Here is an 18,334-nt window from a genome sequence, read left to right on the forward strand (position 1 = left end):
TCTTCTCTCTTCTTGAAACCTGATTTCTGCTCTTTTGATTTTCTGCAACCTTTTAAACTGTCCTTTCTTTTCAAAAGGCTGTTTTTCTTCTGAGACCATTCATGAAAATTTCTTCCATCAAGTTTTATAATAATAATATGCCCTTTGGCATTGTCATTACTTCCTGGGAGGACATAGGTAGGTATGCAAACATCATTGTCTGAGTCCATCGATCACCACCCCTCTAAAAACACCTTTCTCACCAACACTACAATATCCCAACACTGGCTGAACACCCAAACACCTTTCCCTCAAGGTTAAACACGAGCTATAACAATAAAACAAGGAAAAATAGGTGTTGGCGGCAAAATAGAGAAAGAAAAAAATTTCCCAAAAATGTTTTAGGGCTCCAAAAAATCTGAGACTACTTCCTATAGTCTCAGAAATTTACCACGATTCAAACACAAGAAGATTTAACAGCAACCAATCCACCATGCGAGCATGCAAGCCCTCAACTCCATATCTGTATTTTTTGCCAAGTTTCATCCAAAAAATCCAAGAAAAATATAAATAGCTTCAAACCTCCATGAAAGCTATATCAAAATTCCTCTAAAAATGAGGCACATCAATGGGCATCAGAAACGCATATGGATGCCTCTGACTGTATGGAACTGGCAGTGTGCCGACATCAGCAGGTTTGTCTATGAGTCACGACTAACAGCTAATGCTCTCCTTGATCTTACGATGCTCTAATACCAAGTTAAAGTAGGTTTTGTCGAGAGCTTGTGGTGTATTATTGTTCAAACCTTGAAATCCTTTCACTTAACATATTGAAGAAAATTACAAAGGGGCCCTTGAATAGGCACCCAAATACAAAAAACATGAAAGGGCATAAATGCCCTTACACTTTCAACATGCAAAACAGGATTCATGTGGCAACCCCATATAACTGGGATAAGGCTTAGATGATAATGATTTTAATCATAGTACATAGTAGTTGCAAAGAGGAGTTTTGTTTACTAAAAAGGGAATCTTGGCAAGGGAATTCACAGCATGATAATATGGAGGTGGAAATTTTCATAGACACAAGTTGGGCAAGTTCATTAGAAGACAAAAGCTTAACTTTTGGGTAATGTTCTTTCATTGGAGGTAATATCATGGTTTATGGAGAAGTAAAAAGCAGTCAATTGTTGCTTAATCTAGTGCAAAGGTAGAATGTAGAACCATGGCACATGGAGTATCAAAGGCCTTGTAGTTGTGATCACTACTTGAATAGTTGGGAATATACCAATAAAGAAGCCATTGGTGCTTATTGTGATAATAAAGTGGTGTTTAATATTCTCACAAGTCACAACTGAGTGCAATATAAAAGGACAAACCATATTGAGGTTTATCTCCACTTTATATGAAAAGGAATCATGTTTGGTGAAGTTTTTCTCCCTTCGTGAAGACAAATCAGTTGTCAGATGTGTTCACTAAAGAAGCTTATTCTATGTTGAATTGATTTATAGTATATGTACTCTAATTAATTATTCTAAATCGGTGCACACATATACTAAAATAAATAGAGTAAAATAGGTAAGAAAGAAAAATAGAAAGATATCCCAATATGGAGAAAAGAACTAATGGGAATTTATGATACAATACTATGGAACCTTTCTATTCCCTACCTATATTTGATACTTTATATTTATGCAATTGCTCTAAATTTAAGATTCAAGGTCACATTATTAAGATAAATCTGAAAATTAGTTTCTCTTGGGTGGAGAAAGTCAACTATTAGAAAAGGAATGGAGAAGGGAAAAAGAAAACTTACTTCAAAGCCACAAAGGTCAGAAAGAAGGTTGCATTTCTAGGTAGGCCAACTCCAAGCATATTGGCAATACTGTTGGGATCCTTCTCAAGGGTCTCAGATGCACTAAACAAGGTGCCACCAACTGTAACTCCAATAAATACATTTAAGACAGTGAAACAGAAATACTTTCCCGAGGCAGCTCTCACGGCATGACTTTCAGAAGGGATCCCCTCAGCCTTGGATAGAATCATAAGAAAATTTGGCAGCAATGCCAAGAATACAATAAGTGCAATATTAGGCAGATAAGCTTCCAAAATTGTCTTAACCACTTGTTGATGCACAATTGGCTTCATAAATGGCAGGAGCTTCTCCAGATTCTTCACAGTTGTGAATGCAGAGATGAAACCAATTGGGAACATGTAGAAGAATATGGTCAATGCCACTACAACATAAACCATATACCGCCGTATCTGCCTGTAATAGAACTTCATTTTAAGATTACTCCATATTACTTGGCGGGGTTCAGGGGCTTCTATCACAGTCCACGTGTCAAGCATCTGGGCATGAAGTGACTGAGCTGCAGAAGCTGCAGCCAACCTGTTATTAAAGAAGACAAAGGCAGCAGATAGCTGTTTCTCTCTGATGGTCAGCTTCTGTTCAGCCTCTAGTTTTGGGGTAAGTTTTTTTATCTTCTCATTGCAGTAATTTATTGTGTCTACTTTTCGTCCTATGAGACCAAGGAAGCCAACTCTGTTTGTAGGTCTTTTTCCTTCCGGTTGGCTTGTTGTTTTTGATTTTGCAAATACGGCTTCTGCTTGGGCGAGCTTCTTTTTGTATCCTTCCAGTTCTTCCCATATTTTGTTAACCTGAATAAAGCCAAACAAATAAAACAAACAACTTCAAATACTAGATTGCATGGTATGAACATAAAGTGGGCATGAATCTACAACAAACTTCACCAATTAGGTAAGCATAGCTAACGCAGAGGATTTAATATGATCAGAGAAAAATGGTAAATGGTACAGGAAAATGGTCTACAAAAGAATTACTGTGGTCTTTGCGCTATTGGAAGAACACTGATGATGAAAAACTCAGCAACATACCTAATAATTGGTAAGGAAAAATGATAAATGGTACAGGAAAATGGTCTACAAAAGAATAACTTGGTGCTTAATTTTGCAAGAGTTCGAAATGATGCAGATTTGTTTTTAAGAATGGCATGCAAGACTAGGCTCAAGCCTGTATTATTTGATATATTTCTTTTGTAATGGATTTATAATTTTATACTGTTGAAGTGTCTTTATTTATCTTATTTTCTATTTACGGTCAGTAGGGGCGTAGTTGGGATTTCATATTATGTTATGTTATATTTCTCTTCTTTGTTAGTTAGGGGTAAAGTTTTAATTTGATATTTATTAGTAAATCAATAAAAGTGGGCGGCAGTTAGAGAGATGAACAGACTCTCGATGTCTACTACTTTCAGCCCTAGTTCTTCACTTCTTCTTACATCTATCTCTACTCTTTCTCTTTCAGACTGAGACTTCTAGGGGAGATTTCTACTATTTTTACCACTTATTTTATTCTATTTTTATTTATTTTGAAGATGGTATCAGAGCATATTCACACAACTGATTAGAGAACTCTGTTACTGAACACCATGAACAACTTTCTCCCTTCTATAATCAATCTTCAAAAAGGGTTTGATTATAATCGACTATGGTCAGGAGAGTTTCTACTTCACATGTTGATTCTACCTCAATAATCGAAAACTCAGCTATGGCAGCTAATAGAGGTGGAAGAGGAGGTATACGTGGCAGAGGTACTGGAGTAAGGGGTGGTGGTAGAGGTGGACAGATAGGTGGTAGGGATGGAAGTGGTGTTTGAGGATGAGATACTGGTGGATGTGGCTTTATTCGTGAGTGAAATCATTGAGGGAGAGAGGGACAAACAATTGCTTGTTGTTATGATTTGCATGGTCCTCCTTCCACATGGGCTAATCATGCATCTATTTGGGGAGGAATCTACTATTAATGATACATCTACTTCTGCAACAGGAAAAGACGAGTTAGTTTTTATAATACAAGGAGTATGAAAAACATTGTCTATCATCTTCTTCTAGTGGTATTGTGATCCTTGCCAAATCATGTATTATGTGTCTAGTTTCTCAGTCCAAACCATCTACATGGACTATTGACTTTGGAGCCTTAGACCATATGACTGGGTCTCCATATGTGTTTTCCTCCCTTACCACTCTTCCACATCACAATCATTTATTACTTTGGCCGATGGTACTACTTCCTCAGTTTCTAGTACTGGCAATGTAACTCTTGATTCATCATTACCCTCTGTTCTTTATGTTCCTAAATTCCCCTTTAGTCTCTTGTCTGTTTGTAAATTAACCAAGGCATTGATGGCAGGATCTCAAGATGGGGAGGATGATTGATGGCAGGCATGAAGCTGGAGGACTATACTATCTGGATGGTGGTGGCACTTGAGGGCTGTACTATCAAAAGGTCAAGCTTTTGGTAGTATATAAGTTGTGAGAATCAGATGGATGTGTTTTTCTTTTCTTTTTTGGATTGGTGGTGTTTGAAGTTGTTTCGACTACTGATTTCACCATTGTGTAAGAAGTTCTGTGTCTTCCAGCTGCTAAGTGTGCTGTTAGCAGACAGACAGTCCTGTTTTTCCTTTGTTGTTGCTGCTTTTATCTTTTGGTACAAGTTTTAAGTGTGGTTGTTGCATTTTGTTGTGTTTGGGAAATGTCTACTAATGATTCAATCATATCCAAACGACCAAAGTCATCAGAAGTCAGAATATGGTCCAGGGGCTGAAAGTTGGAGTTTCCCTGTATCTATTACTTGGAGTGGTCAAAAAGTGTTAAACTGTATATGGGCTCAAGAGGAAAGATTGGATATTTGTTTGGTGATGCTCCTCAACCCAAGGAGGTTGGTCCTACTCGTGATAAGTGGGATTAAGACAATTATTTGATTTTGTCTTGGCTTGTTACCTCTATTTGCCCTAGCCTGAGGACGAACTTTATGTGATCTAATACAACAAAGGAGATTTGGGATCAAGCTAAGGCTATTTTTTTCTAAGCAGGGATACTATGCTCGTATTTATCAACTTTAGGTTGAGTCATCCACTTGTAAACAAGGGGAGAAAAGTTTGTCATCCTACTATTCTTCCCTTACCTTGATGTGGAAGGAACTTGATTATTATCAAACAGTTGATTAAAAGAATGAGTCAAATGCAAGAGAGTATAAAAAACTTGTGAACCAGCAATTCGTGCTTGCCTTCTAGGCTGGTCTTAACCGTAGTTATGAGCCCATTAGAGTTCAAATTTTAGGGAGTAAGGAGCTCCCATCACTTTAGGAAGTGTACTCTCTGGTTCAGTCAGAGGAAAGTAGGAGGATAGCCATGAATCCTCCAGAGGGGGAGTAGCAGGTTGCTCTCTTACCCAAGGGAATGGAAATAAAAAGGGTGGTGTAGGGATGAAGAGAGCTGAGGAAGTTGACAAAGATAAGTTAAGGTGTTCTCATTGTGGTAGACCAAACATGCCAAAGAGACATGTTGGGACCTTGTTGGCAATGCAGTTTCTGGTGGTTCGTCTCAAGAGAGTATCTCCACAGGTTAAACTTTTCTAATTGGTATCAATGCTAACTTGGTATATAGGACCAACTGCAAAAAAGCAGTTTAGCCATATACTTGTCCAAAATTGAATGGGCTTCTCTTGCTTTAATCTAATCCAATCTGGATTTTTTAAGTATGGGCCGAATTGGTCCATGTAATGGCCCATAAAACCCTTGACCTAAGTTATAATTTGATCACTTAACAGTAATCTTTGAGGGCTGTTAACAGTCCTCAAACAACCATAGGTTCGGCCCAACTATTTGGACCAATCCTAGGTCAATTTGGCTTAGGTTTTGGTGTTCCAAACCATGCACCACTTTTAGGGTTCATGATCTGAATATTCTCAGTTCAGATTCATAATTAAAACAGCAGAAAGATAACACACAAACATATAAAAAATAAAATAAAATTGGCTGGGAGTGTGGTGGTCCGAATCTAATCCAGAAAAACTGCAACTAGCCATCAAATTGCTCCTAGTGCACCATTCTTGAACTTCTTCAAGTTCTGCGGTCTCAAGCTCTTTCTCTAATGTAAATCAACAAGATAATAAACCCTAATTTTCTAGTACTTACATCGGAAAAATCCTAATACAATTTGTCTAAGAAAAATAAAAAATAATTACAAATTGCACATAATAGCTGAAATCGCATTAATGTGAATAATTCGTTCAAATATTAAAGATTTCGATCTCCGCCACACTCTAGTCAGGAAGTCCAAGATTATACCATGAAATTATTCAAAAGAATAGCAGAAAAAAGAGACACAATATTCAAAATTACGCAGTACAGAAGTTTTTAGGTCAAACCAGCTAAACTAGTTTTGGCTGATTTGGCTCTTGGTTCAAATCTGCTCAAGTCCAGTGCTAGAACCAGACCTAGAGCTCTTATACCACTGAATAACAGACCGATAATCAATGGCTTGACATCCGGACCAGTTAGGCTTAATGGTTGAATTTCAAAAAATTTCAGTCCGAACCCGAGAACCGGATTCTCGAACTTTAGAGAATTGGATTTTCCATGGATCAATCTAGTATGTATTGAACCAGATTTGAAATCCAAAATTAAATTGAACATACCTGATACAGAGTCCACAAATTGAAGCTCCCAGATTGGTAGTTTGTGCCCAACACTAAAACCTAAATCAGCCTCCCACTTGAAGATGGTGCAATTGAAGCTGGATGTTGATCCTCTATCTAGTTTTCAGCTGAATTCGATCTCCAACAACCTTGGATGTATGCAGCTGTGAGAACTACTTCAATTCTGATGTTTTTCTTCAAAAACACAGCAGAGAATGATGGAAGAACAGTATCCTCCTAGGCTGGTTTGAATTAGGGTATGAGAAGTAAGAGAAAAGAGAAAGAGTGCAAGAGAGTAACTAGAATAGTGTAGGTCGAACTCTCCCTTTTGTCTTTATATATAGACCTCATTCCTAATGTAATTAGGACTAATCCAAATCTGATTTGGGTTAGTTCTCTAATTACATTAGATAATATGGGGATCCAAACCCATATTCAATCCAAATCACATAAGTTGTCATGTGACTAGTCTAACTAGTCTTACTAGTGAATGGGCTAAGGCACATTTCTTTAAGTGGTTCATCTACATAAATGTTGCAAGCCTTATTGGGCTTGAATAATGTATGGTGTGGGACCCATAAAGGTCTCATATTAGTCCTATGACTTCAGCCCATGTCTGGAAACACGTAGGCCAATTGTATTGGGCTCAATCTAGGCCCAACACTTAAGTCTAAGTTACCCTTGGTTCCAACCACCCTATGAAGCCCAAGGATAATGGATTGATATAATCATATAAGATAAAACCCATCAGGTTTTAGCCCTGTAATGGTCCTTTGCTCTTAACCTCTCATCCCTAAATGGTCAATAAACTACTTACAAGAAAGGATCTCTCTCCCTGACTATAAAATATAGTGTTACACCCTCTACTCAGATGGATCCTGGGATTAAAACCATTTGAAAACCTTTTTCATAAAATAATATATCACAAATATAAATACATCTTGCAAAGATATTTCAAAACTAGTTGAAATCCACTACTGACAGTTTTAGGTTTCCATCAAAGAGAGTATAAGTATTGATCTTCTCTTTGTATGACAAAGGGATTGATCCTATCACAATGATCACCTACTTAGATAATATTTTGAACTGCTCCAACATACCTAGGTATTTGACCCTAAGAGGATCTCACTAGTTGCCACATCAAAAGCAGCTCAGTCCAAGACCTAGTACAATATCATTATCAAGTCTAGGTTTAAGTGCAACTTTCCAGTTTTACGCATCTATCTCCAAGGTCTAAGGCATAACTAGAAATTGGTCCATGTTCAGTGTTTCTTACAAACACCCACTGACTATACTTAGGGTCAAACCCCAATAGCTGAGATAAGCTGCTCCACCATTTTGGCAACACATTAGTGTCATCCTTGTCAAGATAAACTCCCCAAGTTTATCCAATGGCCGAGAACTTTCTAAACTAACACAAGTCTCACAAGTGTTCAGTTTAAGGAATAATTCACAGAAACATACCAAACTGAACATGAAACAATAATGAACTGATTTTATTAATACATAAAGCCCAGGGTACATTAAGCTAATTGGAACTAAGGGCGTACGTTGTCTAAGAATATGGTCAAAAGCATCAAAATCTATTACCCAGGGGATCCTACGATTACCTGAGATAGAAACATTGTTCATAGTGGAACAAATACCTGAGTATGCATAAGAAGAAGAAGAAGAAGAAGAAGAAGAAGAAGAAGAAGAGACATTGCCTGGAGTAGTAGGAGCTGTAGCAGTGGACTCTAAGTGACTAATGATTCGACCATACCTCTCATACTTTGACTTCTGCAAGTTGTTCCCCCACAGACTTCTCATCACTAGACCTTTTTCATTCTTTGGTGAGGTGGCTACATTAGCATTGCTACCTTTCCTACTCCCATTCTTTCTACCATTATTATTGTTCTTGAACCTTGCATGTAAGAGTTCCAGATGCAACTTCCAACGGTTGTTCTTTAAGTGCTTGGGTTTCTTACAATATTCACACACAACGTTCTTCTTCTCATTAGCCTTTTTTTGCATCATCCCAGCATTGGAAAAGTGGTCAACTGGAACTTCCAAAATTTGAACCTATCTTCTATTTTCTTCACTATTGACTAATGTGTATGCATGAGATAGGGTCACCTCATCCTTTGGTAGAATATTTTGCCTAACAATGTTATATTTATGGTTGAGTCTAGTAAGGAACTCAAAGACTCAATTCCTTTCTACCATTTTTTTTGAGTCTCAACATCTTTAGTACACTCTCACAATAGTATCTATGAGATCAATCTCCTTCTAAAGAGAGTTTAAGATTGAGAAGTATATGGCCAATGGCCTCTCCCCATATCTTCAGTCGTTCACATCATTCTTTAACTAATCAATTGTAGCTACATTCAACTTTTGGGAACAAGTCACAGTAACATCATCCCATATCTCCTTTTGTAGTAACCACCCAAAGGTAGTGTTGGATAACATGAGGATGCCTAAAATTTACTAACCAGCCTATAACTGTGTAGTTTTCTTGCATCCACTTCTCATAAGCAAGACCACCCTCTTTAAGTTTCTTCTTACTACCAATATTTTACCCCCATTTACCTCTACTATAGACATGAATTCTCACTAATTGAAACCAAGCCAAATAGTTGTCCCATCTAACTTTCATAGTAGTCATTACACCTAATAGTGTCTCTACAAACCCTCCCTAGCCAAACCTAAACTTTGTAGGTTGTTTTGTCTCAATTCTAGATTGTTTAATTGGATAAAAGGAAACAAAAAAAATATGATACTACTAACCAAGAAACACCATCCAAAAGCCAAAACAACTCCTCTATCACCTCAATTTAGGGTTTCACAAAACCATACAACTTTGGGTAAGAAGAAAAACGGTAGTTGCTCCTTCCAAGAGATTTAGGTCAAATTTTGACAAATGGGTCTCTTGAAGTGTTTAAAGTTCAATGATAGTGTCTAACTGGTCCAAAGCTGGGTTAAAGAGAGATAAATCTAAGGATTGTAGTTTTCATGCAAAGAAAGTCAAAATTGGATTACTTGCTTAATTGAGGCTCAAATGGAGGATATTTGGGGTAAAACCTAATGGGAGAGCATTTTAGAGTTTCTATGATTTAATATATTTAATTAAGAGTTAGCGGTAATCATGGGTCAGGCCGAGCTTAGTAGCTAAGATAAGGGTTATAACCCAAACATAGGCTTTGCCTGGCCCAGACCTTGGGCCTAAAATATAAGCTCAAGTCCAGGTCTATGGGCCTTTGGCATCTAAAAATTAAAATTTAATTGTTTGAAAAAAAATAAATTAAATGATGTATAATACATTAAAAAAATATTGCACAAGCCCAAGCTAGGCTAGGCTTGGCTAGGCTTTAGGCCTATGGCACAAAAAATAAGGCATGAGCTTCATTTAATTCCTAGGCTTGGCTTGGCTTGCCTATCCTTCTATGGATGAAGACAAGACCTTCATTCCCATTCCTAAGAAATGTGGGATAGGGAACACCACTCAGTAGTATCTCAAGTCTTACATTGCTTAGGACTAGGAATGAAGGCCTTGCCTTCATTTGTACAAGGCCCTGTCTAGGAGGACAACTCTCATACTTGATTTGACTCATGTTTTGGCACATACATCATTTCATGAATATGTCTATGTTAAAATTTTTATATTTTACATAAAATATTTAATATAAAATAAACATATAAATAACACATAAAATATATACAATATTAAGCATAAATTATGTATTATATATAGTACATAATATAATTAATTATATTATGTGGGCTTGATGCAGGCTTAGGCCAAGTCAGGTCTACACACAAAAGCATAGGCCTAAGTTCAAAAATTTGTGGGCTAGGTCAGGTTGGGCCAAGAATGATAACCCCTAGTAAGAGTGGTGTCAGAAAGGTGGATTAAATATTATGGGTCTTTGGCCCATGAGATTGGCTGGAATGGAATTTGAGTTTGGTGGAAGTAAAAACTATTCTTTGAACAAGAGTGCAGGATGGGGGATGTAATAGTTCAAAGCATTCTAAGTGAAGTTGGACTGGACAATTTAGTGTCTCATAATGGAATCTAGGTTCGTTCAAGGGTCAAATTGAGGAGATTATGAATGAAACTTGGATGGGTGACAAGGGCTAAGTTTCTAGGCTTAAGGGTAAGTTTCAATTAGATTAGTGGTGTGCAGACAAACACTTTCTAGAGCCAAAGGTTTGAGTCAATTAGGGGTATTGGAATGGAAACTATTTTATAGTAAACAAAAAAAATTATTAGAAAAAAGAAAAAGGAGTACATTAAAAGAGGTGGTGAGGAATTACCAAACAAACAGGCCAAGATTAAAAGAAATACAAAAAAATCATAACATTCAGATATAAGACATTAATTCCTAGGGTCCAAATCAAACAAAGACTAAAAGCCATTTCTAAGTGATTCCTTTGAGATCTCGAGCTTTGTCTTAAAAAATTTTTTCTATTTCTTTCCTTCTAGATTTCCCAACAAATGGCAAAAGGAACATAACTCCAAGCAACCTTCACCTTAATATTCCTCTTAAATGTAGGGCAATGAGCAAAATTGTTTCTGTGCAGTCTTGGCTCCCAAATCTAAATGTTAAAGAAACCAAAATCGAATCTCCAAATATACTTTGAATAGAAGTAGCCAAAGAAAATATGCAACATGTTCTCTTTAGCAGCGCTACATAAATAACATCGACCAACAATCTGAACTCCTCTATTTTGGATATGATCCTATGTGAGAATGCTATCCAATGCAACCAACCATGTAAAGGCATCCACCCTAGGGGGAATTGGGTTTCCCCACACTCCTTTTACTTTTGACTTTTCTACTTGATTTCTTGCAAGTGGATTAAAAAAAAATCATAGAGAAAACCCTATTCTTGAACTCCTTCCACCTTCTGACATTTCTTCTCTCAACTTGTATCTCCATTGGCTGTGGCTTTGACAATGACTTTAAATGTTCCTAAATTTCCCAATCAAACAAGGCCTTCTAAATTTCGGGCCCCATACTACCATTTTTTGGGGCATTTTAAAGGAATTTGTGATAGAGACATTTTTCCTACTTAAATTGTACAACCAAGGGCATAAGTCACAAAATTTACTAATCCCTGCCCAATAATATTCCCAAAACCTTATAGATGAACTATATCCAACCTTGAAACAAACATAATTCAGGAAAGTAGATTACCTTTCCAAACATACACCCCATATTAATCCACAACCCCATATTCACATGCCACCACCCTTTATTTATCAATAATAGAACCATTTTATTAGAATTAAGCAATGAGAAACAAGTACAGGTGTAGGGAGAGGTAAACTCTCTTAACTCTCCCCATGAGGAACAACAGAATTATAAGATAGACCAAAACATTTGATTCCTTCCCATTCCTTGTTTGGCAAGTGTGTCTACAAAGGAATTAGCACATCTTTTAACCCAATGCAGTCTCACCCCCACACCAATTGGGCCACTACCCTTCCCCAAAGAGCATTCCTTTCTACCCCAAACTTCGAAAGCCATTTACGCAAAATCACCTTGTTAAATAACTACTCTCCTAACTCTCAACCCTCCATCTTTTTTATCCCTACAAACACAATCCCATTTTACTAAGTGATACTTCTTTTCTATCCCTTTAATACCCCAAAGGAAGTCCCTTTGCATCTTCTCAATTGAATTCACCGTAAATGATGGAACTTTAAGGACAAGTAATACATGGGAAGGTTATATAAAACAACTTTTTTTAATGCAATTATCTCCCCAAGAGAGAGATACTTTCCTTTCCGTCCTGCTAAACTTTGATCAATTCTATTTGTCGACAAGATATGATTTGCGGCAAATTAAGAAAGATATGATTTGCTGCAAATTTAGAAAGATTTGATTTGATTAATTACAGATTTGAATAAATTTAGGAAAGATTAGATTTGAATAAAATTAGGAAAGTTGTATCCTAGGATTAAGGGAAAGATTTAATCAATCCCTAATTGAGAGAGATTCTAGGAGAAATTGAGAGAGATCCTAGGAGTTTGTCTCTCCTATCTTTTCTTATTTAAGTTGTATGCTCAACATGTTTTTTCAACACATTATCATTACAGAAGTATTTCTTCTTCTCTTCCTCTTTATTTTTCCACATGGTATCAGAGCTTTAGGGTCCGATCATGAATTTTAAGGCCGCCATGGTTGGCTCTGGTTCAGCCTCTTCGGATGCTACCAGTGGTGTGACATCTTTGGAGGGAAGTATTCAGTTAGCGGCCATCTCTCCCTCTGAGAATTCTCTTCAAATTACCATTCACAAATTGAATGGAAAGAATTATCTTGAGTGGTCTCAGTCCGTGCGGTTGGTGATCGACGACAAAGGGAAACTCGGCTATTTGAATGGCGAAGTAAAACCGCCAGCCACTAATGATCCAAAGTACAGGCAGTGGCGTTCTGAAAATTCTATGGTTACCGCCTGGCTGATCAACTCTATGGACCCTGTGGTTGGAAAACCATTCATGTTCCCGTCGACTGCTCGTGATGTGTGGGAAGCTGTTAGGGAAACCTATTCAAATCTGGACAATCATTCACAACTATTCGAACTGAATACCCGAATGTGGAAGATGCAACAAGGTAAGCGTGAAGTAACTGCTTATTATAATGAGATGATGGCTGTTTGGTAGGAGCTGGATTTATTTGAAGAAGAAGAATGGGAAAGTCCGAGTGATAGTGCTCGGTACAAAAAGAAGATAGAAAGAGGTCGGGTCTTTGTCTTCTTGGCTGGTTTGAATAAAGAACTCGATGAGGTTCGGGGACGTATCTTAGGGCGAAAGCCCTTGCCTACAATAAGAGAAGTTTTTTCAGAAGTTCGTAGAGAAGAAGCACGGCGGCAAGTGATGTTGAAGAATGTTAATGAAACAAAAACTGAGAATGAAGGGTCTGCTCTTGTGGCCCGAGGTGCAGACATAGACGGAGATAAACGAGGAGGAAAGCAAAGGCCTTGGTGTGATCATTGTAAAAGCCATGGCATACTCAGGAAACCTGCTGGAAGCTGCATGGGAAACCAGCAGGTTGGAAGAAAAAATCAGACAGTGACAACAAGTCAGGGGGAGATGTCCGCGTGCTTCAAGTAAGCAATTCGGATCCAGGGCAGCAATCATCCTCAGAGTCTCTTCCTTTCACAAAAGAACAAACATAGCACTTATATAAAATGTTTCAATCTCAATCGTTAAGAAACTCTAACCCATCCTGCTCTCTAGCCCAGTCAGGTAATTTTTTCACTGCAGCCATTGCTTGTACCAAATCTAATGGCTCCTGGATATTAGATTCAGGTGTCACTGGTCATATGACCGGCACTTCACAATTCTTCTCTTCATATAGACCCTGTGCAGGGAATCAAAAGGTTAAAATTGCATATGGTTCCTTTGCTACTGTTGCTGGGAAAGGAACTATCATACAATCTCTTATCTGTCAGCAAACTAACCCTTGATCATAATTGTCAGGTTAATTTTTGGTCTTCTTGTTGTGAATTTCAGGATTTAACCTCGGGGAAGATGATTGGGGGTGCTAAACTAGATGGTGGCCTCTACCACTTTAATAAAGGATCAACCTTTGGAAGGCAAGACCGACAGACTTGTTTCAGCTCTATCTCGGTTTCTAGTGACAGCGAAATTTTGTTGTGGCATTATCGGTTAGGGCATCCTAGCTTTCAATATTTAAAGCATCTATTTCCCAAGTTATTCATGAATAAAAATCATTCGTCTTTTTAAGTGTGAATCTTGTGAATTAGCAAAACATCATCGTGCTGTTTTTCCGTCCCAACCATATAAAAAATCAAAACCATTTACCATGATTCACAGTGATGTTTGGGGTCCTTCTAGAGTAACAACTCTTTCTGGAAAGCGTTGGTTCATTACTTTTATTGATGATCATACTAGGGTCACTTGGATTTTCCTTTTAAAAGAGAAATCAGATGCTGAAACTGTGTTTAAAACTTTCTATAACATGGTTCAAACACAATTTCAGACTCAGATTAAAATTTTTCGAAGTGATAATGGAAAGGAATTTTTTTGTTGAGAAAGGAATTGTACACCAAAGTTCGTGTAATAATACACCTCAACAAAATGGGGTGGCTGAAAGGAAAAACAAACATCTCCTTGAAGTTGCTAGAGCCCTAAGTTTCCAAACTAAGGTTCCTAACTTTCTTTGGGGAGAAGCCGTTTTAACAGCCACTTATTTGATTAACAGACTGCCTACACGAACTTTGGATTTTAAAATACCCATACAGGTTTTCATTGACTGTTTTCCAAACTCTTGGCTAGTGACAAACATTCCCTTAAAAATTTTTGGAAGTGTGGACTTTGTTCATAACCATGATCCTAAACGTTCAAAACTTGATCCAAAAGCACATAAATGTATTTTTGTAGGCTATCCCACTAATCAGAGAGGTTACAAATGCTTTGATCCAATTTTGAAAAGGATGTTTGTGACTATGGATGTCACATTCTTTGAAGGAACCTCCTACTACAGACACTCCCATCTTCAGGGGGAGAGCAACACTAGTGAAGATGGTCTTTTAGTTGGTTCTGATTTAATGTTTGAATTTGTTCATAATGATGTTCCTCACAACCAGTCACTGAAAGAAAGTGAGGCAAAAAATACAAAATCAGTGGAAACAAATGAATTAAATATTGAAAATGAACAACCTCCGGTGATGCCATCTCAAAATAAAAAAACTGAAACAACAGAGATGTGTGTGAAACAGTATAAAGGCCTTGTATATTCAAGGGAACATCTACAACTGAAAAGGAGAGGCACTATTCCGCAGCATCAACAAGAATGTAATCTGAGGGTGGATCATGAAATTCATAATAATTCTCCAAAAATACCTGAAAATATTCCTCCAGGTAATTCTAATTCTTCCAGTCAGCTTGATCTTCCCATTGCTCTTAGGAAAGGTGTTAGGTCTTGTACAAAACATCCTCTGTCAAATTTTGTATCTTACAAAAATATTTCACCTTCATATTGTGCCTTTATTTCACAAGTGTCTAGTGTTTCCATTCCTAATAGTATCCAGGAGGCTCTAAATGTTACTGAGTGGAAAGAAGTTGTTTTTGAGGAGATGAGAGCTTTGGAAAAGAATGCTACTTGGGAGAAAGTGGATCTGCCGGATGGAAAGACAGTTGTTGGTTGTAAATGGGTGTTCACTCTGAAGTACAACTCAGATGGATCCTTGGAGAGATATAAGGCTCGCCTAGTAGCTAAAGGCTTTACTCAGACGTATGGAGTGGACTACTCTGAGACCTTTTCTCCAATGGCAAAACTAAATACAGTTCGAGTACTCTTATCTGTTGCAGCTAACCTTGACTGGCCACTGAATCAGTTGGATGTGAAGAATGCCTTTTTGAATGGAGACTTGGAAGAAGAATTATATATGGAGCCTCCACCTGGTTTCACTGAGAAGTTTGGAACTAAGGTATGCAAGCTAAAAAAGTCTCTATATGGACTTAAACAGTCTCCTAGAGCCTGGTTTGAAAGATTCATAAGGTTCGTTAAAAGTCAAGGACAATCTGATCATACTCTTTTCACAAAAAGATCCACCGAAGACAAGGTATCGGTTCCGATTGTCTATGTTGATGACATAATCTTGACTGGAGATGATATTGAAGAGATGAGCAGAATAAAGCAGAGCTTAGCCAAGGAAGTCAAGATTAAAGATTTAGGCCAGCTAAGGTACCTTCTTGGAATGGAAGTGGCTAGATCAAAGAAGGGCATTGTGGTTTTGCAACCAAAATACATTCTAGACCTCTTGAAAGAAACTAGAATGAGTGGATGCAAACCTTCAGACACTCCGATAGAAGTTAAGGCTAAACTCGGAGAAGTTAAAGATGGGGTTCCAGTAGATGCAGGTAGATACCAAAGGCTGGTAGGAAGATTGATTTACTTGTCACATACACATCCTGACATTGCCTTCGCTGTGAGCATGGTGGGTCAATTTATGCACTCCCCGTACGAAGAACATCTTGAAGCTGTGTATCGAAATCTTAAGTATCTAAAAGGCACACCAGGAAAAGGACTCTTCTTCAAGAAAAATGAGAAGAGAGGGGTTGAAGTGTATACAGATGCTGATTGGGCAGGCTCAATCACTGATAGAAGGTCAACTTCGGGGTACTGCACATTTCTTTGGGGCAATTTAGTCACTTGGAGAAGCAAGAAGCAAAGTGTAGTTGCTAGAAGCAGTGCTGAGGATGAATTCAGATCAATGGCTCAAGGAATGTGTGAGGTTCTTTGGCTAAAGAGGGTGCTAGCAGATCTTAAGAGACTAGTGAGCTTTCCTATGAAACTGTATTGTGATAACAAGGCAGCTATCAGCATTGCTCATAATCCACTTCTACATGACAGGACTAAACATGTTGAGATTGACAAACACTTTATAAAGGAGAAACTTGAAGAAGGAATAATTTGCACTCCGTTTGTACCAACCACGCAGGAAGTTGCAGGTGTTTTGACTAAGGGCTTATTGAGACAGCCATTTGAATTTCAAGTTAGCAAGTTGGGCATGATAGATATCTTTGCACCAACTTGAGGGGGAGTGTCAACAAGATATGATTTGCGGCAAATTAAGAAAGATATGATTTGCTGCAAATTTAGAAAGATTTGATTTGATTGATTATAGATTTGAATAAATTTAGGAAAGATTAGATTTGAATAAAATTAGGAAAGTCATATCCTAGGATTAAGGGAAAGATTTAATCAATCCCTAATTGAGAGAGATTCTAGGAGTAATTGAGAGAGATCCTAGGAGTTTGTCTCTCCTATCTTTTCTTATTTAAGTTGTATGCTCAACATGTTTCTCAACACATTATCAATACAGAAGTATTTCTTCTTCTCTTCCTCTTTATTTTTCCACACTATTGAACATTGGCTTCTAGCAGATGACATTGAAGCTTTTGCACCAATTGGAAGCCCCAAATAAGTGAAAGGAGATTCCCAAATTTCGCCACCAAACAACCCAAAGTTGTTGCACACTCCTCTAATCAAGACTGAGAAATGTCTCCAACTCCAATCATCTCATTCTATTAATTTCTGACCAGAAAAGACTTCAATGCATTCAAGAATGGTCCTAAACTTCAAAACTTGGTCCTAAAAAGCATTCAAAAAATCATATTTCATCTACAAATCAAAGATGAGTGACAGGAACACCTTCCTTGCCAACTTTGAAGCCTTCTATCATTCCGAACTCTGCACCCTTAGACACCAGCCTGCTTAGTACCTACAATTAACACAAATAATATAGGAGAGAGAGGATTACCCTACCTTATACTTCTTGAAACCTGAAAAAATTGTGTTGTGACACCATTAACCAACACCAAAAAGGAAAATGAAAAACATAATCAAAACATCTAGCTCCTCCATCTTTCTCCAAAACTCATCCTCCCCAAGACTTCCTTCAGTAAACCACACTCCACATGACTATAAGCCTTCTCAATATACATCTTAAAAATTAACCTCTCCCCTACCACTTCTTAATCTTGCATCTAAACACTCACTTGCAACCATCACCCCATCCAAGATTTCCCTTCCTTCAACAAATGTCATCTAAGTAGGAACTGTTGGATAGAGTATGTCCTTAGCTCCAATTAGATTGATGTACATAAATATTTATGAATAAATAACATAAGTACATTATTGTTTTATGTTCAAATTGGTATATTTTTTTGTGAATTACTCCTTAAACTAGACACTTATAAGACTTTTGTTAATTTAGAATGTTCTCAGCCATTGGATAAACTTTGGGAGTTTATTTTGACAGGGTTGACATTGGTGTGCTATCGAATTAGTGGAGCTGCTTGCCTTAGTTGCTAGGGTTAGACCCCAAGCACAACTAGTGGGT

At 37.6% G+C, this 18,334-nt stretch overlaps 1 protein-coding gene across 2 annotated transcripts in view; it reads right to left on the reverse strand.

Moving 5' to 3' along the window:
* Window positions 1-18,334, reverse strand: part of LOC104610811 (CSC1-like protein ERD4) — an 82,163-nt gene that overhangs the window by 24,878 nt on the left and 38,951 nt on the right. For both annotated transcript variants that reach the window (XM_088904410.1, XM_088904411.1), the window contains one exon: window positions 1,796-2,640. In XM_088904410.1, the coding sequence (XP_088760536.1) occupies window positions 1,796-2,640 (845 nt within the window). The remainder of the gene's footprint in view (window positions 1-1,795; window positions 2,641-18,334) is intronic.

The sequence above is a fragment of the Nelumbo nucifera genome, chromosome 4 (genome assembly GCF_055504915.1).
Source record: "Nelumbo nucifera cultivar China Antique chromosome 4, China Antique-T2T, whole genome shotgun sequence".
Lineage (NCBI taxonomy): Eukaryota > Viridiplantae > Streptophyta > Magnoliopsida > Proteales > Nelumbonaceae > Nelumbo > Nelumbo nucifera.